At 48.1% G+C, this 23,342-nt stretch overlaps 8 protein-coding genes across 8 annotated transcripts; 5 read left to right on the plus strand and 3 right to left on the minus strand.

The window, feature by feature from the left end:
- Positions 1-687: 687 nt before the first annotated feature.
- Positions 688-1,617, plus strand: K460DRAFT_269115 (NAD(P)-binding protein; the record flags this gene model as incomplete). Its single annotated transcript, XM_040927544.1, has 1 exon — positions 688-1,617. One exon carries the CDS (start codon positions 688-690, stop codon positions 1,615-1,617), a length of 930 nt encoding a protein of 309 aa, XP_040793330.1.
- Positions 1,618-1,665: 48 nt separating this feature from the next.
- On the minus strand, positions 1,666-8,956 carry K460DRAFT_274684 (uncharacterized protein; the record flags this gene model as incomplete). The annotated part of the gene is made up of 7 exons (XM_040927975.1): positions 1,666-2,449; positions 2,538-4,942; positions 4,996-5,560; positions 6,008-6,272; positions 6,622-6,925; positions 6,978-7,567; positions 7,696-8,956. Coding segments are annotated over 7 exons (6,174 nt in total), but the record flags the coding sequence as incomplete, so codon positions are not given.
- A 964-nt stretch (positions 8,957-9,920) lies between these two features.
- On the plus strand, positions 9,921-10,654 carry K460DRAFT_361536 (uncharacterized protein). Its single transcript, XM_040932481.1, has 3 exons — positions 9,921-10,259; positions 10,325-10,372; positions 10,422-10,654. The coding sequence occupies exons 1-3, from the start codon at positions 10,083-10,085 to the stop codon at positions 10,449-10,451; spliced, it is 255 nt and encodes an 84-aa protein (XP_040793332.1). The 5' UTR covers positions 9,921-10,082; the 3' UTR covers positions 10,452-10,654.
- Positions 10,655-11,529: 875 nt separating this feature from the next.
- On the plus strand, positions 11,530-12,582 carry K460DRAFT_400809 (uncharacterized protein; the record flags this gene model as incomplete). The annotated part of the gene is made up of 4 exons (XM_040936362.1): positions 11,530-11,620; positions 11,673-11,746; positions 11,804-11,990; positions 12,059-12,582. 4 exons carry the CDS (start codon positions 11,530-11,532, stop codon positions 12,580-12,582), a joined length of 876 nt encoding a protein of 291 aa, XP_040793333.1.
- A 43-nt stretch (positions 12,583-12,625) lies between these two features.
- Positions 12,626-14,526, minus strand: K460DRAFT_361539 (high-affinity nicotinic acid transporter). Its single transcript, XM_040932482.1, has 4 exons — positions 14,262-14,526; positions 13,670-14,203; positions 12,997-13,611; positions 12,626-12,931 (listed from the first exon to the last, which is right to left on the minus strand). The coding sequence occupies exons 1-4, from the start codon at positions 14,417-14,419 to the stop codon at positions 12,766-12,768; spliced, it is 1,473 nt and encodes a 490-aa protein (XP_040793334.1). The 5' UTR covers positions 14,420-14,526; the 3' UTR covers positions 12,626-12,765.
- Positions 14,527-15,227: 701 nt separating this feature from the next.
- K460DRAFT_361541 (uncharacterized protein) lies at positions 15,228-16,930 on the plus strand. Its single transcript, XM_040932483.1, has 3 exons — positions 15,228-15,388; positions 15,444-15,899; positions 16,127-16,930. Exons 1-3 carry the CDS (start codon positions 15,335-15,337, stop codon positions 16,526-16,528), a joined length of 912 nt encoding a protein of 303 aa, XP_040793335.1. The 5' UTR covers positions 15,228-15,334; the 3' UTR covers positions 16,529-16,930.
- Positions 16,931-17,950: 1,020 nt separating this feature from the next.
- K460DRAFT_263912 (uncharacterized protein) lies at positions 17,951-19,735 on the plus strand (the record flags this gene model as incomplete). Its single annotated transcript, XM_040927486.1, has 4 exons — positions 17,951-18,080; positions 18,213-18,615; positions 18,670-18,898; positions 18,953-19,735. Coding segments are annotated over 4 exons (1,545 nt in total), but the record flags the coding sequence as incomplete, so codon positions are not given.
- A 770-nt stretch (positions 19,736-20,505) lies between these two features.
- K460DRAFT_350787 (calcium-dependent phosphotriesterase) lies at positions 20,506-22,007 on the minus strand (the record flags this gene model as incomplete). Its single annotated transcript, XM_040931527.1, has 4 exons — positions 20,506-20,546; positions 20,602-21,193; positions 21,247-21,673; positions 21,745-22,007. 4 exons carry the CDS (start codon positions 22,005-22,007, stop codon positions 20,506-20,508), a joined length of 1,323 nt encoding a protein of 440 aa, XP_040793337.1.
- Positions 22,008-23,342: the final 1,335 nt, after the last annotated feature.

Here is a 23,342-nt window from a genome sequence, read left to right on the forward strand (position 1 = left end):
CGGTATATAGATATACACTTTTTTAGATTATTTCTTGGAGTTGAGATGTTTTGTGTGAGTGGGTGAGTGAAGTATAATGAATTGGGGCGGAGTTGGATGGATGACCTTTGTGGTGGTGGTAGCTGGTTTGAGTAAGTAAGGGAGAGAGGGGGTAGAGTAGCGCAACCTGTCATGTTCAATTGGAATGAAAACTTCAAGTTTCATTAAAGGTGCTAGTATGGAAAGCCAAAGATGACATCAATTTTTATATCCAAAGTCCGCTCCGTTAAGCCAGCACATTCAGGTTATGGGCGATGAAGCGACAGGCTTTCTTTCATGTTAGCGGGGAAACGGTCGCATTTCGAGCTCGGCCTCTTTCGCTCCTTAACACCGAGCTGTGTAAGCAGTCGAGAGATCCACCACAGCCAAGCCTTGCCGATACGTCTCACACCAATCGAACATTGCTACAACTGCGCCCTACCATGTCTAGGTCTAGTTTTGGTAGATCATCGGCTTGATTCTTGCACCGCCTCGCGACTATGTCGGCGCGAGACTTCACTATTTTGCATGCCTCGATGTAAAAGTTTGAGATTATGTAGTGAAGACAAAGAATATAAAAGGCTCAAGAATGATTTGCATGGAAGCTCACTCAGCACTTCACCCCTATCATCTATCACAGATCATTCAACATATCTCCAAGCTCAAAAAATGCTTGTCCTCGTCGCCGGAGCAACTGGTAACCTAGGCCAAAAGCTAGTCACCAGCCTTCTCAAACACGGCCACCAAGTCCGCGGTCTAGGACGCAGCCCCTCGAAGCTAGACGCCCATCTCGCATCTCAACTAGAGTCTTTCGTCGAAAGCACAGCATACCACGACATACCCGCCCTCGACAAGGCCTGCGCTGGCGCCGACGCAGTGATCTGCGCCTATCTCGGCTTTCCAGAACTCCACCTCGAAGGCCAACTGTTACTCTTCAGGGCCGCAGAAAGAGCCAATGTGAAGAGATTTGTCGCTGCGAGCTGGTGCTACGACTGGCGCCGCATGTCACTGGGGCAACAGGACAGTTACGATCCCGACATCAGCTTCAGGCACCACGTCGAGATCAGTTCGAGCCTGAAGCCGATTTGGATCTTCACGGGCGTGCTAGCTGAGGTCCTATTTTCTGCTCCCGGGCGTGTTGACTTTACGCCTCGCAGCAACGGGGCGTGGGATTCCAAGGGTCGGGTCGCGGAGGTTTGGGGCAATCCAGCGACCAAGTTTGCGTGGACGAGCGAGGCTGATGCTGCAGAGTTTACGGCTGCGATTGTTAGTCTGCCTGAGACGTCGCCGTTGTATGGTGAGCAATTTTTCAAACTGACGTCTGGTATTGATGGCTTTGCGGATATTGCGAGGGTCTACGGGGAGGTGAGGGGGTGCGAGATTACTATCAAGCAGATGGGGAGTGTGGAGGATCTGAGGAAGAAGGCGTATGAGGCGAGGGATAAGGGCGATAGGGCTAGGTGGTGGGAGTATATCATGTTCTTTTACACGCTGCATATGTTGGATGGGACGTGGGCGATGGGAGAGCTGGATAACGAGAGGGTGGGTGTCAAGGGAACGTCTCTGCGAGAGTTTCTGGAGGCTCATCCGGATTTGTGAATTTCGACAACAAGTAGCTTTGAAAGCATACATGGAATAAAATCCTACTCAAATAATCTTCGCTGCGATACCAGGAGAGTCGAAAGTGATGAACTTCCCTAGCATGACGCCCGCCCCAACTCGTCTATAAAACCTCTCCCCTCGCCCTGCGGTAGCATTCATCGAGTTCACTAGCAACACATAGTATCGCCTAGTTTGATTTGAACTTGCTCCTTTTGTCTTTGCAACAACGACACACTGCGTGCGCTGTCCATCAGAACCCCTCATTCGTTCGGTATCATAAGTAAGCTCGACCTCTCCCGGCTGCCGTCCCGCGACTTTGAAGTCCCTAACCGTAGCAATAATCGCTATTTCACCATCTTGCGGGGCTGTATCCGTGTCTCGGTTGCCACCGCGGGTCCAAGGCGGTACGACCTCTTCAATTTCCCAGTCCGCAGTATTGAAGGGAGGGTCGATATAATCGATACCCCCCTTATATGCCATCCAAGACCAGCTGGGGACTCGTACATTGCGTTCTGGAGGGAATTCGATGGGTGTCAGGTTCCCCGCATCTCCTTTCTCCTCGCCGCGCTGCCAAAGCAAGCTCCTGTGGAAAAGTCCGCCGTCGGTTTTATCGCCATCGTCGAAGATGCCATAAGCACCTCGCGTGCCAAAAGCCCTTTGAAGTCGTTTTTCAAGACCCGCAATAGCGAATGGGCGATCCTCGTACCTCGTGAAATCTAGGCGGGAGTATTGCTTGTACAGACCTTGGAAATAAGCAATCTTCTCGGCGCGATTTGCTCGCATAGCTTTGTCGGGGAAGTTGGGGTCGCCGAGGAAGTCTGCCATGTTACTAGAAGTTGATGTTAACACCAAAGTGCAAAGCAAGATATGATTACAATGTTCACAAGTACAGAGGTAGAACATGGGAGTAAACTTACTTCTGCATTCTTGTCAGTGTCTCACAGCGTACCCCTTCCCCACACTCAAAGTAAGTTTGACTCTTCGTAAAGTAGATAGTCCGTCGCGCTAAGGCTCGCTCTTGCAGTACCCATCCGCGCTTATTTAACGAGCCCTCAATGACGTCTTTACTGAAGTTGTCGATGTTCTTGCAAACGTAAAAGGGCTTTTCAGCATCGTGCTGGAAGGTAACGTATTCGCGTTTTGGTCTTGGACCTAGGAAGCCGTCACGCTGGCTGTTTGCTCTGCTCGCGGCGAGAACGCAAAATGCTCCGTTGAAGACATCCTCCATTCTTTTTGCCTCATCGTTGAAGTCGCCGTCTGGGCCTTGAATGATGCATAGGGAGTCGATCCACAGGTAGCGGATGCTTAGCTCGCGGGTGACTTTGACGGCATCTCTGAATGTTGCCGGAAGCTTGTCCTCAGGTATTGCCTCTTTGAACATGTCCATGTCTTTGCGCATGGTACTAAATGGGGGGTACTTCTGTGTGTTGCCCCAAGGGTGCGACAGGGCAATGTATTTCCTGCTTGAGATTTTGCCTCGATTCGTTTCGGTGAGGCGAAGCATAGGTGCATCAATAGTGCCGACATCGATCAGCCTCGTTGGAAGACTTTCAGAAAACCCCTGACAACGTTCATGAACTGAGTCACAATCCTCGAGCCACATTCTAGTGATACTGAAGAATACATTAGTCCCAGGCTCAGGTAACTCAGGAAATCCCACTTGGATGGGTAACGGAGTGTTCAGTTCGGGACTACGCACGATGGAAAGGACAGGAAATGCGTCTCCAGATATCAGTATGGAAGACTGGTCTCGAGTAAACCGGGCCTTGTCTCCTCTTGCATCTTCAGCCTCATTGAAGGAGTCATTCAACATCTTACAAAACTGGCAAGATGCGGCCTTAGCCGCCAAGTCTGAAGCTTTGACTTCGATACTGAAACCGCCTTTCCAGAAGTTCAGATTCGAGCATTGGTTGCACAGCCTTTGCTGCTTACCTAGTTGGGGTGACAATGTCTTTATTCCGGCTGCAGTTGTGACTTTCTCCGCAAATGTGTTGTCGACGTAGAACTGCCAGTCTTTCAGAGGTGGGAGAGTATAATCAGCTCCTACAGGACGACCTAGAACACCGCTCTTGAGTGGGCCGAGTGTAGGCGAATTCGGCTTTGGAAATGAAAAATATTCACTTCGATTTGCCGTGCGTGGGGAGAGTAAGGTAGAGGATTTGGGTCTTGGCGGATTGATATTCGTACGATCGTTTCCCGTGAAGATATACCCAGGTACCTTCGCCTTCGACAATATACCATCAAGAGCATCGCGGAATTGCGCGGCAGTAGCACGATACCGTGTGACTGTCTGACCCAGAGCTGGAGGTGCTAAGCCACGACCACCAACGGTTGAGCTTTTACGATTAGGTGGCAAGGGGACTATAAGAAGCTGCTCACGTACGAGCCTTAGAAGGTCTTTGATCGCTGAGTTGAAGTCCACTGAACATTCAGGATCATTCTTCTCAACGTGCTCCAGCCATCGAAGTACGACCGGGTGGATTCTGGCGCCTTGCAGCTCATTCGTGTCAACAATCTCGTAGTATTGGCAGACCTGTTGTGCATTCCCTTCGATTTGTGTGTATAGATTTTTCAACTCAACATTTCCATACAGGATCCAGATGATGAATTCGAAGGTTATGCATCCCATAGACCAGATGTCGTAGAGTCGGGATCGGGCATTCTTAGCAGTAACTGTTTCGGGAGCCTCGTAGCGACGAGTGCCATATCTCGTGCTTGTGGCCTTTCCACGTTCCTGCGTGGCGACTACATGGCGTTTAGCAAGCCCCATATCGGCAATTTTCAGGGTTCCCAAGTCGGACTGTTTGTCCAGAAATCTGAGGATATTCTCGGGTTTCAGATCGCCATGCCTGATGGATTCTGCCTTCTCTGCGTTCTTGTAGTCGTCAACCTCATTGTCTAATTTGACCTGCCGCTCACCGTTGGTTTCGTTGTGTAGTTGCGTTTCTTGAACCACCGGGGTTTCCAGTCTAATAGATATACCACGTCCGATAGCATCGTCATCTGAACGTCCACCGTCAAAATTGTGAAGTCGATCTAGAGCGTCAGCTATGCCTCTTAGCTGAACGATCGCCTGTTCGATGATGTTGGCATTCGGGGCTTGTCTTGGTGTTTCGTCCCAGAAGTCTCGAAGGCTATCGCCGTCGGCCCATGGGAACATGAAATACCGACTATTGCCTCTCCGGATGGCTGCGATACACTTGACAATGTGTGGATGATCAAGTTTGTTGATAGCCTCCAATGCGCTCGCTTCTAGCTCCCATGCCCTATCTGTCCCGCTTTGTTCATCGCCTCGGGGCACTTTTAGCTCCTTGAGGGCAATCTAGAATATAAGTCAGTTGCATGCTTTATAGACTAGTCAGAAAGTTGACTCACGTCCTGCAGCCCTGGGTGCTGCTGGTGATCTTTATGTATCTTGATTCGATACACCGAACTAAAAGCTCCGTCTTTAGGAACTGCGCCATCCGACGTAAAGGGGAATATGCGTTCCGCGCAAAGGTCGTAATCGTACTTAGCTTGAGAGAAGACTGGCACCAAGAACTTCCATCGCTTATCGAAAAAAGTGTCAAGCTGTAGAGGCTTCCATATCCTATTACTGAACTCTTGCGATGGGGGGCGTGAACTTTGAAGGTCGGCTAGCTTACTATCGGTGAAATCTTGGCTTCGAAACAACAACATCGAGAAGAACAAAAACCGAGGCTGAAGATCACACTGTATGGTAACCGCAAAAACCCTGCGAGCATTCTCCACTATCCACGTGGCGAGTTTTGATCGAAATTCGCCGTTGAAGTTGCGAGTTTCTTTTGTGGGATTTTCTTCAATTTTTCTTAGCTCTTGCTCTACTGTATCCTGAACGATAAGATCATTGATAGCGCTTTCAGGTAGATAGGAGCGAGCCGGATCATGGAATGTTCCATCGACCATCGAATCTAGTATTCTGCTCGCCAATGACTGATCCGGTTCCACAGCGTCAAGTTCAGCTAAAAAGGCCAAGTCATCTTCTTTATCCATTGCTTGATATTCGGTATCAATGACCTTCTGTCCATGTCCTCCATTGTAGTCCTTTATTCGAGTTTCATATCTGTCCGGCATTGTGTAGTGCTGGGGAAACATCTGGGGATCCAATTGTTAAGTACAGACTCTAGCTGTGTCAGGATACACGGTGATTGCAATTAAAGGGCAGTAGTGCAAAAGAATGCTGTCCTCAAACAAAGCCGGGATCTGTCCAACCTTGTAACAGGTGTGATAGTAACATAGGATAGCCCCGATAGTCATCTTATTCATGGGGCTTTCGACGATTATAGATCCGCAGAGCCGCACATGTCATGTCCCGTGTCTGTTGTGAAGGTGTGAGCCATTTCACAGAGCCAGCAAATGAGGCGATAACACGTCGGGAAACCTATGCCGATGGGTGCTCAGCTCGGCGTACACGGAACGGGGTATCACCCCAAAACATGCAGCTGCATGGCGCCAATAACGGACCCCACGACTGAGCTGCATGCGGACCCTGCCCTTCCCCCGGGCTGTTTGGAATGGGCGGTTTACACACTGCGGGGATTCCAGCACGATCACTAAAGAAATTAATGATGGTACACTCGACCTCAACATGAACACAGACCTCCTAATGCTTCTCCTGATATACCAGGTCAAAACTTTTGTGTCGTTGCGCAGCATACAAGCGAAGACCGTAAGAATCACTGACGCAATTAAATACTGGGATGCAAACACTACCCGAATCTCGTTTTTCCCCCGACTTTGAATTTGCCTAGAAAACTCCGCCAGTGAAGTAAATGTAGACCACGAGTCTTTTCGTCATGCGCCACTTTCTCATTTCAGGTTCGCTGATAAAGCGCATGGTCAGGCAGAACAATGGAGCTGGTATAGTGCAAGCGAAATCTCGTCGCTCGGGTCCTCAGCGACAGCTCCGTCGAGGAATACGGCTCGGCCGTCGTCGTCTCAATGGAATAGGCTGAACCTCCGGTGCGTGAGAACTAACAGGACCAGCGCGAGCGGGAGTAGCGGGGCGAAGGGGAAGGTTCTTTTCGATAGCCTGCCTAACATCGGGGGTCATCTTAAGCTCTACTGAGCGCGACACTGACGTCTGCTTGAAATACCATGGATTGTATGTCGCTGCATAGTCCTCATCCTGGTGGCATTTACGAGTCATAGAATCAAGTCTATTCCAAATGCTTGCGCATTGTTTTCGTTCGCTTGATTCCACAACTAGCATGTCGTTCTGTATCATATTTAGGAATTCATGAAGATATACAGTGCACTTAGGATTCCGATGTAAGTCATCAATGAACTGTTTCTAGTATTAGCGATTTCACAAGACCTGATGTACAACAGTAACATACCTGGGTGACCTTTGGTTTGATCTCTATCTCGGGAGGAAACGTTTCATGGTTACGTACAGCTTGGAAGAAAGTGTCGGAAAGCTGACCCTGTTGAAAAACGTCGGGTGCCATTCTAAGCCGTACAAATTTCATAAGAAGTTGTTCCCCTCCGAGTAGCCATGTTACGAATTCGAGGTATACGCAGCCTAAGCACCATATATCGTATGACTGTCGTATTATTGATGATGGTAGATCGCATTCCGGAGGCCGATAGGTGAGTGTGTTGGCAACGCTTCGTCGCTTCGTTCTGCTCAGTAGAGAGTTAAGCTCGGCTTGACCAAAATCTGCTATCTTGAGGGTTCCTTGCAGGCAGCCTGCATCATCATCGTTGCCATTGTACCAGAGGATATTCGCTGGATTAATATCGCCGTGGCGACCGTACTGTTTGCACCGAGCATCTTCGTTACTGTCGAACCTATGACCGTCCTTTTGATTGGGCCACTTGATAGGACTGGCGGCTCGCTCCTTCACCCCATTCGAGAGGATGGAAGAGTCTGTTCCTACGCGATCGTGGATCGGTTCAATTATTCTGACGCGCTTTTCGGTTGAAACTGCACTCTGATCTGCTGTAACTGCACAAGTTTTAGCAAGTCCCCACGCGCGAGGTAATATTGTTTCAGAGTTGCGAATGCTCGTCGAAACCGAATGTATCCCCCGCTTGATTCTGAGTGGGACGTACTGTTGTTATCTTCTGACTGAGACTCCACCATTTCAGCTTGTACTTTGTGGAAAGACAATAGCTTATGAAGCTTCAATAACCCTTCAGCGATCCCTGTACACTGTGTGGCGACCCAGACAACATTGCTGTATGTTAGGTCCGGACGCGGCTTCATCTTCTTCCAGTGGTCGAAAAGATCACCCTCAGCGCGATAAAAGATGAGATGAAACTTTCGGAATTGCTCGTAAGTAGCTAGAAGGGAAACCACGTGTGGGTGACTTCGGTCCCCACTGAATTCTTTTAGGACCCTCACTTCCCTCTTGAAGGTATCGCGATCGGAATCGTAGATCTGCTGCTTGATCGCAAAGCCACGTTCACAGAGCTGTCGATCTCGAAAATTATGATGATCTGGGTGTATGCGTACCATGAGAACCCGGCCATACCCCCCCGTTTTGATAACGACTCCTCCTTCATCCGCATCATCCGGGTCGACAAATGGGAGGATGTGATCGTCTTGAAGGATGTAATGTTTCATGACGCCATCCTCGCCCGGTGAAAAGTAAGGTGCCAGCATCCACCATTGATACTCCTGGAAGTTTTCAAGTTTGACCGGTGACAGCTTGAAACATCGTAAGGGTTTCTTGTTCCGATTGCCTTTACGGTACAACTCATCGGTTCCTTGACGTCTCACCAAGGTAAGAGGTAAATCTTGGTCACTCACGTCTTCGTCTAGAAAGCGTACAATTGATGATGCCGCTTCAACCAGAACTAGTAATGCAAAGATTTTCCGAAAGGATTTGATCTTCGCTTTGCCTCTTTGTATCTCATTGGTCTCAAGCTCTGTGCATATGACTTTGGCATAAGACCTGATCTGCTCATGCGAGTGAACTTGCGATAACTCTTTCATCAGCGCTCTAGTAACAGAGTCTGTGTTTACAACACGACACAAGTCCTCTTTGGGAATGAACTTCCTTATTTGTCCCTCGTTGTTCCGTGTACGTTGTCGGGCATCCAAAATTTGCTCTTGAAGCTCGTGTGTAGGCCCCAGTGGTGGTAAGGAAGCTAGGGACTGTTCGATGTCATAATTCTCATCGAACGATTCCTCTGGCTGAGCAAGAGTTCGTTTCAGACGTAATTGCTGTTGGTCTCCAGCATCAGAGATGATGCTTAATTTCGGTGACACACTATGAGGCCATTGATGTGGAACGCCCAGCGAAGATGTGAAAGGTCGCTCTAAATTCCATGTCTCCTTGAGAGATGAGTCAGCGCAATCGGATGAGGCGCGCTGAGAGTAGGTGACATGTCAGCCCAATGAAACAGAATCGGAGTGAGAATGGCCAGTGCTTGAATGGGACGTACTTTGTTATTCGCTGGTTCGAGCGTATACCCAGCCTCTGCAGCGGTATCCTCGCCTACATCCGTAGGAGGCGTGTAGGGAAATGCGAAGGCCGTTGACCCTAGAGATGGAAAGTCCCATTGCTGGGCTTCCAGGTCCGCATTGACGTGCTCACACTTTCCCACAGCATCGGAGTCCTGATCGGATAGGTTTTTATTGCCATGGGGACAGCCGTTATCATGTACACTGCTTAAAGACGACCTGAAGACTGAATCGCGCTGAGACCTTAGGTCTCCTGAATATCGCAATTGATGATTAGACTTGACACCGCCAAAGCTGAGGTCAGAAGCTTTCAAATGAGTTTCTTGCTGCGGCTGAGGTCGAGTTTGCGCTAAGCTGTATGATGGTAGTCGCACATCATCTGCCGGGGTGGCTTTAATGGTTGATTTGACTAAAGAAAAATCAAATACCCCGAGATCCGATATACCTAGAGTCGAGGTTCGAGGTTCACGGACTTCGGATCGAGGTGTCGATGCTTCTGTGCCCGGGAGGCTGTGGTAGGCTGAGCTCTTGACCGGACTCATGCGCGAATGACTGACTAAAGCTTCTGCCTCGGACACGTGCATAATGAACAACAAGCTGTTTTCCAGTGCACGAAGAAAACGGCCTAGATTTTGAGACAGCAGATGCAGCGTCGTGCTGTATTATATGTGGCTGCCTCATTGAAGGACCTCTAGCTGTACAAGGCTGTGCCTATATTTGCGCAACATGACCACCATGCCCCTCGAATTAGTGACCGGAGGCTTCGAAAGTGCCTGCAGTTGCCTTCTTTTGGGTGCCTCGAAGTACAATTGGTGATACAAAAGTAATCAGCCGGCCACTCCTTGAAGCAGGCAAAACCGTGGCGCAGCATGGCCCCCGCCCCTCAGCTGAAGCGCCACGCAGTCAGCTTCCAGATATAAGATATACTCGTTGCAGCCTGCTCTTCATTATGCCACACAACGATAAACAATACATTCCGTCTTGAATAGTTGGACCAACTCGCTCAAAACGCAACTGCAAAATATTGTCAATGACGGTCTCAAGCGCGACCTCGTCCATTGGTACAGAGCGTCTTTCCCTGAACGAGCATCATGTCGAATTTCCAGACCTGGATGATGCTCAATCGATTTCAGGAAGCAATATCGATCCAGCGAAGTTGACCATGCTTCTGAGAGTCAAATTTGGTGCAGGGTCATACGACATCTACGTGAGTTGTGTCGCTCCCCGTCGCCAAACCTTATGAGTTGAATTAGAGACTGATAAGATTAATAGATCATGCACAACTCATACTGTATTATCGCCCCGAGAAAGCTTTCAGCTGTAAGTCGTCTTCGATCCTTCCGTATTGACCAGACTCTAAGAAAGACAGGGAGAAATCGCTAGATGTCGAAGAAGATGAAGGAATATGCCGATATCGAAGAATTATCCCTCTCAATAGGTATCTTGCCTGCGGGACAAGCCTGGGCAGGCCGAGTGACAGAAGAAGTCGACAGGACGAGCATATCAGCGCAGGAGGAAAGGATATGAGGCGCTGGGAGAAAGAGCATCGCTCGAATTGGTTTACTAAAGATGATAGAGAGAAAGGAAGCAACTAAAGCAAACAAGTGCGTACCGAGCTTTTGAGCCAAGTGACTAAGCAATGCATGGTGCCCTGTCGTGCCTGTGTCCATGACGCATATGCCACTTTCCTCGCGTCTTATCCACCTACTGAGTCTGAGCGCTCGCGTTTTCGACGCGAGGCATGATCGCGCTGTCAAGATGGCCTCGTCTCGCCATCAATGTCAATGTAGGTGTCCCACATACAGTTCAGCTGTGTTCAAAGCTTCACGGTAGCGAGTATAAATATCACCGCTCGGGAGAGAGCCCATCAATAGGTAAAGTTGCACTCTCCGTCGCCACGAATCATCGTACTCCTTGCAAGCGATCATTCTGAATAATCGCCGGAAGAAGGCAGAATCGGCTCTAGACTGTTCAAACAGCTGTCCTAAGCCCTGCAAGCCTGCAAGGGCGCCCTTCGAATGTCGTTTGATTGCAATGCGGGCGCCAAGGCGACAACGGTGTTGCATTCCAAACATCAACACCACGCTTACTTCCCGGGACTATGGGAGATTGATGCATACCTAGAGGCTTGATAGGTTTTGAAATTCCCATCGCAAGCGCAGATCTTCCGCGCCAGCGTCTCGCATCTTAATTTGTCGGCGCGCTGTGATTGGCCGAACCCACAATTACGCGGCAGTGGCTATGCCGGTTTCAAAGGCGAATCGCATACAACAAGCCCCTGATTGCCACTCCCTCGCGCCTTCAATTCATATACGTTTCCGGCCCCCATCACCCTCTGCTCTTTGCGATAACTACACGGTAGTAAATATTGAATATTTACGCCACGTTGCTATTCCGCCCGGAGGAATATCCGCTCCTCCACGCCAGTCCACTTGATGTGGTTCCGAAAGCGCAAAGATGATCTTGAGATGGAAAACATGAGGGTGCGAACGAAGGAGGAGGAGCTTGCAGACACGGACTATAGACCGGTCAACTGGAAGAAGGTCTTTTTGTCGCCCAAGTACATACGTAAGGCGTCGCGAACAGCACCTAATGACGTACTTTTCTGACCTGCATCTAGCATGGCACATCCTGGGCATACTCATCGCTATCGCGACTATTTTCATAACCATACGCCATGATCAAGTTGTTGAGGTGAGTTCGCGATTCAAACTCTCATTCATGGATGATTTGGCTAACGCAAAGGCGCAGAAACTACGACCGTTCTCAGAGGGAGTCAGAAACCTCCCAGCAGGCTGGCTTATCCCCATCGCTATTCTAATCATCATATCCTTTCCCCCACTCTTTGGTCACGAAATTGTCGCACTACTATGCGGTGTTGTATATGGCCTCTGGATCGGATTCCTGATTGTTGGCGCAGGCACTTTTATTGGAGAAAGTACGCAATTTGCCCCTTACCCCGCCAAGCCCCTCTTCTTCAAATGACATATGCTGACCAAATATCAGTCGGCACATGGTTTGCTTTTAAATATTTTTTCCGGCGCAAAGCCATCAAACTGGAGCGCACAAACCTCAACTATGGCGCCATGGCTCGCCTTACCCGTGACGGTGGTTTTATCATCGTCCTCGTTATCCGTCTCTCCGCCATCCCAGCGCATTTCTCTACCGCCGTGTTTTCAACCTGTGACGTCAAATTCTGGCACTTTGTCGTCGCTACTTTCGCCTCTTTACCTAAGCAAATCTTCTTGGTCTACCTCGGCGTCCTTTTGATACAGCAGGGTAACGCCAATGTGATCAAGACGGTCATGTTTGGTGCGGTGTTCGTGATTACGGTTGCGATGGGAGTCTGGATTTATTTGAAGATGCGGAAAGTCAAGAAAGTATTGCTGGATGAGCAGGAGATGAGGAGAGTGAAGAAGACGGAGGGGGCACAACTGGTGCCGAGTGTTAGCGATGCGTTTGAGAGGAGGTATGATGAGGAGCCCCGGGAATGGACGATGGCGCCAACACAACCTACTCGGATCGTATAGTGCAGGGCCGATTGCAACTTGGCTCGAGTCGTACCCTTTAATTGATATAATGATATAATGATTCTTTGGTACGTTTGATCTATCTTCCCTCTATGGCTGCAGCTGCGCTAGTTGCCATTGGATATGGTACACCATGACCAATCGTGCAGTAAAGTAACAACATTTATATGGGGCAACTTCCATTTAAGTAGTGTACCTGAACCAGGGTACATTATCAGCGAGCTCCCCCTCCAGTTGCTTTTGCTCCTCGGTCAACTCGTCCATTCCAACCTCCAACGCTATCTTGTCCCGCCTCGCATTCTCCAGTCGGCACCAGGTCGACATGAAGAACGTCAAGAAGAACGCCATACTGCCAAATGTCAGTGTCTCGAAGTATAGAACCTGGTAGAGAGCTTTGACTCGGGGACGCCTTACCCCACAATTCCAATCAAGATGCTATGTCCAGTGATGAACCTCGGACCGTCACGGGTGAGATACACATACGAAGCAATGATACCTCCGCAGTTTCCGCCCATGACCTGCATCGCAATGCCAGTGCCACGTTTTAAACTGCCCCCGATGTTCCCGCTGTTCCATGCCATCCCTAGTGGTATCTGCGGATAGATGCCAATCGCCGCCAGCACAGTCCCTGCATATTGTACGCTTGGCTTCGCCGTTGCAGCAAGCATTGAGAATCCCGCAATAGCCACGAGCTGAAAGCCCATGAGGAATATACCACGCTTACGAATCCTATCTGCGTACCAGCTTGCCCCAATTGTGAAGAAGCAAGCGCAGACGTAGGGTGGAACAGTCATGAGTTGCGCTTCATTTGCTGTGTATCCCATGCCTTTGACGATTGTGGGAAGGAAGAGGGCAAATGAGTAAATGGGACAGAAGCCTGCCATGCAGATGAGCATGAAGATGTATATCTTCCAGTCGGTGATGGCTTGCCAGACATATTTCATGTCGAAGTCGTTGGAGAGGTGGCCGTGGTCTGCGGTCAGGCGGCGTTCGACTTCGGATCGCTCCTTCGAGGTAAGAAAGCGTGCGCTAACGGGAATGAGTACGGCATTTGAGTACATTGCTAGGAAGTGGAAGTAGTACTTACGTCGCAGGGTAGTCGTAGATGCACCAATACGCTACAATCGACACCAGGATACTCATTAAGCCCTCAAGGATGAAGATCCAAGCCCAAGCCGCCTTACCGCCGACGCCATTCATTTCTGCAATGCCCCTTGCTAGGATACCACCAAAGGCTCCAGCTAAAGTCGCGGCCGAGAAGAAGAGGGCCATGCGAAAGCCACACTCGTTCCTCACGTACCATTGCGTGATGTAGTAGTTTACCCCGGGAAATAGGCCGCCTTCGAATACACCCAGAAAGACGCGCGTAGCCATCAACCCAGAGTAGTTGGTTACAAAGCCCTGGCAGATCATCGCTAGGGACCAGAAGAACATGATGAATGTAAGCCAGATAGAAGGCCGTGTGCGCTTCATCATCATGTTCGAGGGGATCTCAGCAGCGATGTAGAACGGGAAGAGGATCGCTAGACAATCATTATATTGTAGTCCGTGGAGTTTGAGGTCCTTCTCCAGATGGTCGAGCCTGGCATTCCCAATATTTGTGCGGTCCAGGAAGCAGAGGCTGGGAGTATCTCGGTTACTTTGATGCAGGGGTGGATTCGAAGGACACGTCAACTTACAGGTAAATGAGCGACATGAAAGGAATGATGTGCCAGTCTAGCCTGCGCAAAAGCTTCTTCGTCGCTGCTTGATCGAAACCCTGTGGTTCAACATCTCCCGCTAAGATATTAGGAGATGCAGTGCTAGTAGCGTCGCTGGGTACTTTCTCCTCCGCCATGATGACTCGAAATACAACAACTGAAAGCTAATGACGGGTACATTACACAGGCAAGAGCACTGAATATAAACAACTCTTCTTTGGTGCTGACTGCCAACATTCAAGCCTTGTGGGGGCGGTTTGCAATTCTAGTGCAACATAACCAGGTCCAGACTGCTACTAGTTCACGATTGTTCCCAGGTTGTGGTAGTCGTCTCACGCGCCTTGCTCTTTCAGTAGGAAAGGTCCGAGACCGATGATCTTGTGTAACTCTCCGTTGACGCTCAGTGGCCATGCTAGGCAGTTGGTAGTGTACTCAATTAACCGGTCAGTTCCCATATGCCGAATGTCCCTGCAACTTCCTATAAAGGCCTTGGCGTCTGATAAGCTGTGCTTACTTGGCAGTGTGAGTGGCTACGCGATGAAGCTTATGTGCGTGAGCTGACATGCATTTAGGACTCTCTGCGTATGCGTCGAATTACAATCCGGGCTCAAGACAAAGTACTCGGATTTCCTTATAAATTTCGAGTTTACCGTACATACGATGCGGAAAGTTAATGTAAATGCGGTAGGAGATGCACACGACGGGTTGCGATCTCTATAGACTGTGCGGTGGCATCGCGACATAGTAACAGAAATGGTCTTTCCGCGGTAGAGGGGTAGGCGTGTGCCCGCGGTCATTTGCACGCTTAAGATGAAATGGGTAGTTGATGGGTTCTTGCATACATGTTGTGAAGGAAAGGCCTTTGACGCGCTGTCACGTGCAGACTTGCCCGCGATGCTCGTGCGCGAGACTGATGCCTGGCTGACCAGCACCGCTCCTTCAACACATTGAGGCGCAGTCCGAATTCGCTAGCATGGCAGCTATTTATTACGGTTCTACCGCCATCACTGGAATAGTCTTCCCCGCTCTTTTCCGTTGTGTTCCCTCTCGCGATGGCCGAAGCAGACGTGCTCCTAGAGGATATTGCGCACGATGACCTCTGTCCTGTGAGTCCTGGGATGGAACAGGAACAACTTTTGAAGGTCGTCTGATCTTTGGTAGATCTGCCAACTCCTCTTGTTCACGCCCGTCCGAACACAATGCAACCATCTGCTCTGCACTTCCTGCATGGCGCAATGGGCTGATGCTTCCTCCACGAATAACATCGAGCACTCTTCCCTAGACATCAATCTCGCCGACTTCGACCCCAACTACGACCCTTCCTATGACCTCGAGGCAAACTGTCCTATGTGTCGTACTCATACAACTGCGTCACTCGATCAAGCGCTGGCTAGGCAGCTCGAACGAAAGTACCCCGCTACTTACGCGGAGAGACGCGTGGAGGAGGAGGTTGAGAGGGGAAGTCGAATCGGGGAGGGTGGTGTGGAGGGTGTTATGATCCTGATAGGGAATAAGCATAGGCTGATTAGAGGTTCTGAAGACGCCAATGAGCACGATTGGACTTTCTTCGTGCGTACATCGCGACCGGACATTGTGCAGGAAGTGCGTATCTATCTGGTAAGGCACACCTTTTCCGTACCGGTAGTCTATTTTGGGCTAGAAGGTACCTCAGGTGCTGGGGCTGGATGCCTATGTGGTCCTCCCAGTTTTTTTTAACGACATTAAACCTCTTTCAGGGGAGGAACTCACTGCACTGTATTCACCAGCAAAGTCGCTAACAAAGGAATTCCTGCTGCGCATGAGGCATCTCGGTTCTTTTGCTATGCTAACATCAACAAATTTAGCACCCTACCTTTCGGCCACCGCGTCTCACCCTCCGCAATCCACCTTACGAGGTACGACGTTCAGGATGGGGTTGGTTCACCAGTGAAGCTGAGATTGTCCTTAAAGAGCCATATAGCTGGATCATAGACAACGCTGGTACGCGGCAATCGGGCCTTGAACTTACTTGGACACTAGACTTCGAGGGAAGGGGTCGGCAAGGGCGAGTCAGGACCAAGGTGAAGCGATTCGAGGCTAATCCGGTCGATGCTCCCGGCGTACCAACACAGTCGCCCGCAAATGGGCCAGATCTTGAGGATGAGGACGATGATTATGAGGTAGTCGAAGATGACGAAGAAAGCACATCAGACCATGACGAGGAGGAAGATGTGAGCGAATACATCAACACACCGCCTCGAAGATAGCGAGCAAGCGTCTATAACTGGCTATCGGCACACAGCTTCGTATTCAACGGCACATTTCAGTCTTTACTTCATCTTATACGCTGTAAAGCTCTGCAGCGTATTCCTTGCTATTCTAAAGCACTGTGGAGGGATTTTCGGTAAGTTGTGACGAACTAAGCAAAACAAAGGGCCTTGAACAAGAGTTACATTTCCATTTTACTCACATTGAGGGTCCAGAGGTCTCGAGTAAGTTGTGCTTGTTGCCACTGCATTTACAAGCGACCCAATGCTGCAGACTACCTGCGTCCCAGTTGTGTCACACCAAGGTTCCCATCGCTTTCGATATGTCTTCTGGTGCAACATACTTTTGCTGCTACTGTCTGAGCTATATTGGATGCAAAGTTTACTGAACTAATCTAGGCTACCGCTTGAGGGACATCTTCGAGCCCTTACCGGGTTCCGGTTCGGCTTCGTCTAGACTGAAACACAATCAGCCCAAAAGCGCAGCATCTTGTGCGAGTCAAGCTAATGTTCTGTGAGCTTAGCTAAAGCTTGGTTGTGAATGCTCATTCGCTTTCTTACGCCACGACTCCCAAAGATCGTCACGACTTATTTTTCCCTGCAGCGATCGACTGCAAAACCACGATACCATTGGATGTGGTAGCAGGTTTTGGCCCCAACTTGCTTCCATCACTGCTTACGCTGCGATCAGCACTGCAAAGCTCACGATAGACTACGCTTACCAACAGCATGGACGAGCTGTGGTGCACCATACCCAAAATATCCTCCAATCTTCATAGTGAGCGACCTGATATGCATGCAGATCTATTAACTCCCACTTCGCAAGCTCTTGTACTACGGTCTACGTCATATCTATCACTATTAGCTCTATTTCTGCAAATCTTGCAACTAGAACATAGATCTCCGAATCGACAAGTCTAACCGGTCGGTCAGCCTCTATGGGCTGTGTGGAATGGTCTGTGATTGGGCACTGTGCTTAAACCGTCCACGTTTCGGGCGTTTGCTTACCACGTACATACTAGATGACTACTACCTGCACTTAGTTGCGGTCCGATGCGCTTGCCACACATCACACAACCTGTGGCTCCCACACTCAAGAGCAGATACAGTTTATATATCACTACTTGGCATGGCTATCAGCCCACAAATATGCCAAGCTATTGCATCTCATTTTCAACGTAGACAGTATTCCGCTTTCAACAACTCTTCCTATTGCTCTTTGCTATGGACCTTACAAGATACTTCAGCGTAAGACAGAAAGGGCAATCTCTTCATGGGGGAGCTCAACAATCCGATGACCCTAGAGAGGGAAGGGGCTATCTACCTTTGCTAGCGAACCCCATCAACAAAGATGTTCGTGAGGTCTTATCAACCAGTTTGCTAGACCTAGAAAAGGTGCAAACCGCGACTAGTACAGCCATTTCATCAGACGCAACAACAACATTCGCTGGTAACGGACGGACGAGCCGAGGAAACCTGGTCATCTACAAGCAGCATCATGAGGCTAGCACTATTGAGCTGCTTTACGACATGTTTTTCGTCGCGAACCTTGGTACGTATCAAATCTCTGAGGAGGGCTTTGCTGACCTAGTCCAGCATATTTCACCGCTATGTATCAGCATACAGATGCGCAATGTACGTTACTCCAGCACTACCATGTATATTGCCGTCTAATCGTTCACAGCACTGATTAACTATCTCAAACTCTTCACTATGATGTGGTTCACTTGGCTCTCCACTACCCTCTTCGATGTCCGTTTCAGCATCGATTGCGTGTGGAATCGAGTCCACAAAGCCATCCAATTTGGTGTCTTTACTGGCTTCGTCTTCGCAGGTCCTATATTCGACAGGTATAACAACAGCGGAGACGCGATGTCGTATAAGCACTTCGCTATCGTGCTCGTCGTAAGCAGGGTGGCGATCGCCATTCAATATGCTGTCGTTATGTGGCAAGGCAGAATGTTTCGACAAACCTTGGTGCCTCTGGGCCTTAGTGCTGCAGTACATGCAACTGCGGCTGTCGGTTACGCAGTTACCTTGGTCGTATTCCCAAAAGGAGCAGTTGGGCTTGACGAGCAGGTTACTTGGTGATTACTACGCATCCCTTGAGTCCCCTAGCCGTGACTGACCAAAGGACACAGGTTCGCTATTTCTATCGTCGAGGGTCTGTGCATCTTCCTCATCGCCATGATCTGGCGTATCGTCAGCTTCAAGTATACACATTTAGTCGAGCGGCTGCAACTTCTCACTCTGATCATCATCGGTGAAGGTGTCATTGGCCTGATCAAAAGCGTTGCGTGCATCACGAAGGGTCAATCAAATAATAACTCGAAAGAGGTTGGTACGGTGGCTGCAGCTGTCGTCATCCTAGTGCGTATATTTTTCTGAGATGGAAGTCACAGTCACTGACTAAGAGCGCAACAGTATCTTCTTTGGATGCTGTACTTTGATCAGCTCTCCTCCGACCGCTTCGGCACTGTGCGCCAGCAAATCTGGTCCCTTCTCCACTACCCTTTACATATGGCTATCCTGCTCTGCGTAGAAGGCAATACATCCCTGATAGTATGGAACTCTGCCGTCCAGGCCTTGAAGTGGATGTGGAGCCTCGAACCGAACGATTACTCCGACCCTGCCTCCGGCTTTGACAACACAAGCGAGTACCTTATTTACCTCAACGAAAGTATGTATAGTATCAATGCACGATTCAAGAGCAAATACTGGAACGCAATGTATGACTGGGAACGCAACTTTACTGCTATTGAGAACTACACGGCAACATATGGGTTTCGCACTGAGCAGTGGAACAATCGCACCGGCGACGTTGTTCGGTATCTCTTCGACAACGCGCAAGTATTCGTGTTCGAGGCACATGCTGATTCGCTTGCGAAGCTTAATGCTGTCACTGCACCGTCGAATGGTCCACGATACAAACTCGATCGCGTCTTCGATGTTTTCAACGTGACTGTAATGCAGTTCTATATCGGCGGTGGTGCCATGCTCCTCATCCTGGCGTTGATGTACTGGTTCAACAAGTTGCACAAGACCAAGTATGAGTTCGGCGAGATGATTAATAGGGTCGTGGTGGGCTTTACACTGATGATCGTGGGCGTAGCAGCTGTGATTGGGAATAAGACGACTAGGGGACTCAAGTTCCAGGCGAGCCACTGGGTCATCCCGATTGTGGTGTTGCTTTTTGTCGCTAGTGAGTACAAGCCGTTGGTATTGCAAGGTCTCCAGGCTTACAGATCATCCAGTACTCGTTCTAGACAATGCTCTTATTGCGATCTCAAATTATAAGTCCCGTCACTCTTCGCTTCACCGCGGCGGCTCTTGGGGCTCCTCGACTGTCAATAACGCCTCTGATGATAACGATACAACGGATCTTATATCGAAGTATCCGAGCAGCTCACCTACACCAATCCAAAATCCACCGACGGTACCATTGAACATAGTACGCACCACATACGGGCCCTACGACTCACCACTACCGCAGGAGCGAGACTTCGCCGTTCGCACGACTTATAGTGCAACAAGAACGCATAGTCCAAGTCCATATAGCGCCAGTGGTGTCACCTTGGATGGAGATGTTGATGGTGGCGGTAACCTGGATTTCTCATACCAGAACACTCCAGTCGAGGCTTTGGGGATTGGGGTACCAGTATCGCCGCTATTACAAAGCGAAGATAACGTTTCGGGCAAGAAGTATAGTAACAGAACAGGATATGAGAGCCTTGGTGGGGCGGATACATATGGTGGACGACAGAACGAGGAGCACCCTATACGGGTACGAACGGCCAAGGAGGGCCTGGACGTCTAAATGTCAGTTTTCACGATGTATCCGATATTAGAGCTTGTATTATGCGTTATGCAAAGATGTCTTCTTTCGTTTACTATAGATTTGTTAATCGACGCTTTTGAGAGTTCATGCTAGTGGCATTGTTGCTGCATTTCGTTACGGACTACTTCCACACAAGCTATCAACGCGGCTCGCATACGGCAAGGAACGGGTGTACTGCAGCTATGAGATGTCAGCACTGCACTAGTTTGGACTTCGATGCGGGTATGTAACTCACCTGAAATGAAAAGGCGCCCAGTCTTCACGTCATGTCTAATCGTTGTAGCTCCACTGAGGACCTTCGCGTCTCGATCCTCAATCACCTTCTCTACGCGATAGTCAACAGACCTGACACCGTCCGGGCCTAAATCGACCGTCTTCCTAATACGCCAGATACTGACTGGAGAGATCTCCTCATAGGGGTTTGCCAGACCCTTCGCGCTCTGAATGCCACTTGGGAACCCGGGCACGTACAAATCACCCTTCGCATCGGGCGAAACGTTATCGAGTGGCATGCGGACGTGGATAGTATCGAGTTGCTTCAAGGTATTGTCGTCATTGATAGAGAAAACGCGAATTTGACCATCCACGCTACTCGGCACATATATGAGGCCGTCGAAGCCTCTGGTGAGACCATTCGGAAATTTGAGCTTTGTTTTTGGAATGAGTTTCAATGCCCTGTTGACCAAAGCCTTGTACTTCGGCTCGTTCATCGAGGCCTGTGGTAGATCCTCATCTTCCTCATCGCCATTGAATGCAGCATGGCATTCGCCATTACCGTCGCAGTATGCAACGTTTCCTCCGCCAATGAAGTCGTCGAGTTCTCTTCGCTGCCGAAAGTTAGCATTCTCGAATAACCCACGTTCCAACAGTCATCGCTCACCCAGCCAATTTTGCCCGAGTGATCGTTCGTCACAAAGAATGCGCCTCCCCCAACAGCAGCAACACGATTGGGTGACCAAACGGCGGGGGACCACACTGTTCGAAGATGCCGCATTTGATCCTCGCCTCTTCTCGTTTCAAAAACTTCGATCGTGGCATTGGCACCCAACTTTGTAGCATCGATGATGTTGTTGAAGGCTCCAACTGGCGGGCGGAGGTTGATTAGGTAAAATCGAATAGTGTCTCCATCCAATATTTGAGCATCGAAGCCGACGAAATCAAGGGACTCATCACCAGTAGCTCCATTATAGCCAGCTGGCTTGATAGCACGTAGGTTGTAGAGGCCATCTGCGCCGGGGTAGTCAATGTCCAGCGCTATCAGCTCTGAGCCACCGGGTCTTCTTCCGGTAGCATTTAGATGCTTCATCCTAATATATGTCAACTCATCTCATACTATTCAGATCACGCCTTCGTCGCTGTGTCGGTATCTAGCACTTACGCCGGACTCCATTGCAGTCGTCCCTCTGTTCCCGCACATGCCGCGTAAAGAGTTTTTGCCTCATTGTCAAGCCATATGTCTTCACATGCTTCCAATCTAGGATGCTCAATACGTCGGCACGTGTAGGGAAACTCATCGATGGTTTGAATTACGCGACCAATACCCAAAGTGACTGCGAAGAAGTCGTTCACATACCACTGGTAGAAAGATGCGCCCCACGCGACGACGAGCGCGAGATACAAAGTAGTCCCAATACTAGGCATCTTGAAACGACTAGAAGAAGAGAAGAGGAACAAGAATAAGGAAATGTGGCGAGAAGGATCAAGCTAATATCTTATCTCGAAGGATGGACGCCGCCGTAAAGAGCATGGCGCCCAGCTTTCGGCCCACAAAAGATCCTCCAGAGGCCCGGGCGCAACACACGTGGGCGCAAGGGCGTATCTGTGCAGCCAGTCCTCCCGTCTTTGATTCTTCTTGTATCAATAAACCCCAGGAATGTTGCGATGCCTCTGGTGAGGTTGTGGGGAATGGCCTGGCGGGTGCTTAACGTCACCTGGGCATATACCAAGGCTTATTAGCCGATAAGCCACTCCACCTGATAAGCCACCTTAATATTAAAATAAACTAAACACAACTTTTTTAAACCGCAATATATTTACTACTAATAATTTAATTTTAAATATAATTATAGTAATTAATTTATAAAATTTTAAAAAATAACTTTTGTACTACGCAGCTATAAAAATATTTAGTATTAATTAAATTACTTTAGCATACTAATATTAAGGGAAAACACAATTAAATGCAAAAAAAGCTTAATAATAAATATATTTTAACCTATAATAAAAATTAAAACTTATATAGTATATATAAAGTTTATTTAAATATAAGCTTGCACTTATAAAAATTATAATAAAAATTTTTGCCTTTAAAGTTTTAAAATAGGAAGTTTCTAATATATAAATTTTGCAATTTTTAAAAAAATATTATAATATTTTTATTTTTAAATATATTATTAAGATTAATTGCAAATAGCTCTTTACTAATATTAAGTATAGCTATAAATTATATTTTAATTTTTTTTATTTAAAAATTTAAAAGTACAACGTTAACGCGCGCTATATTTATAATATAAATAAAAAAAATTTTTTTATTAGTATTACTTTATATTTTAAATAAGTTTTTTTAAAGCAATTTTAAAAGTAAAAATAAATTATAGCAGCCTTGCAGGATAGCAACTAAAAGTAAATAATAATTTTAGTATATATTTGTGCAGATAAAAGCGCAGTAAATCTAAATATAGTTTTTAAAAAAAAAAAAAAAATTTGCAATACTTAATTACGCAACGTAAAAGCTAAAAAATACTAAATTTTTTTTATAATAAATTTTTTTAAATAATTTAATAATAATATTAGTTTAGCCTAGCTTAAATAAGTTTTTAATTAGTATATAAAAAGTAAAGCGCAGGCAAATTATAAAATTTTTATTTTTAATAGCTATAGTAGCTACTTTATTACTAATTTTATAGACTTTTGCAACGCTAATAAGATTTTTTTAATAATATTTTTTTTTATTTAATTTATAGTTTATAACTTTTA

This window comes from Cucurbitaria berberidis, assembly GCF_010015615.1.
Source record: "Cucurbitaria berberidis CBS 394.84 unplaced genomic scaffold K460scaffold_1, whole genome shotgun sequence".
In the NCBI taxonomy this organism is placed as follows: Eukaryota; Fungi; Ascomycota; class Dothideomycetes; order Pleosporales; family Cucurbitariaceae; genus Cucurbitaria; species Cucurbitaria berberidis.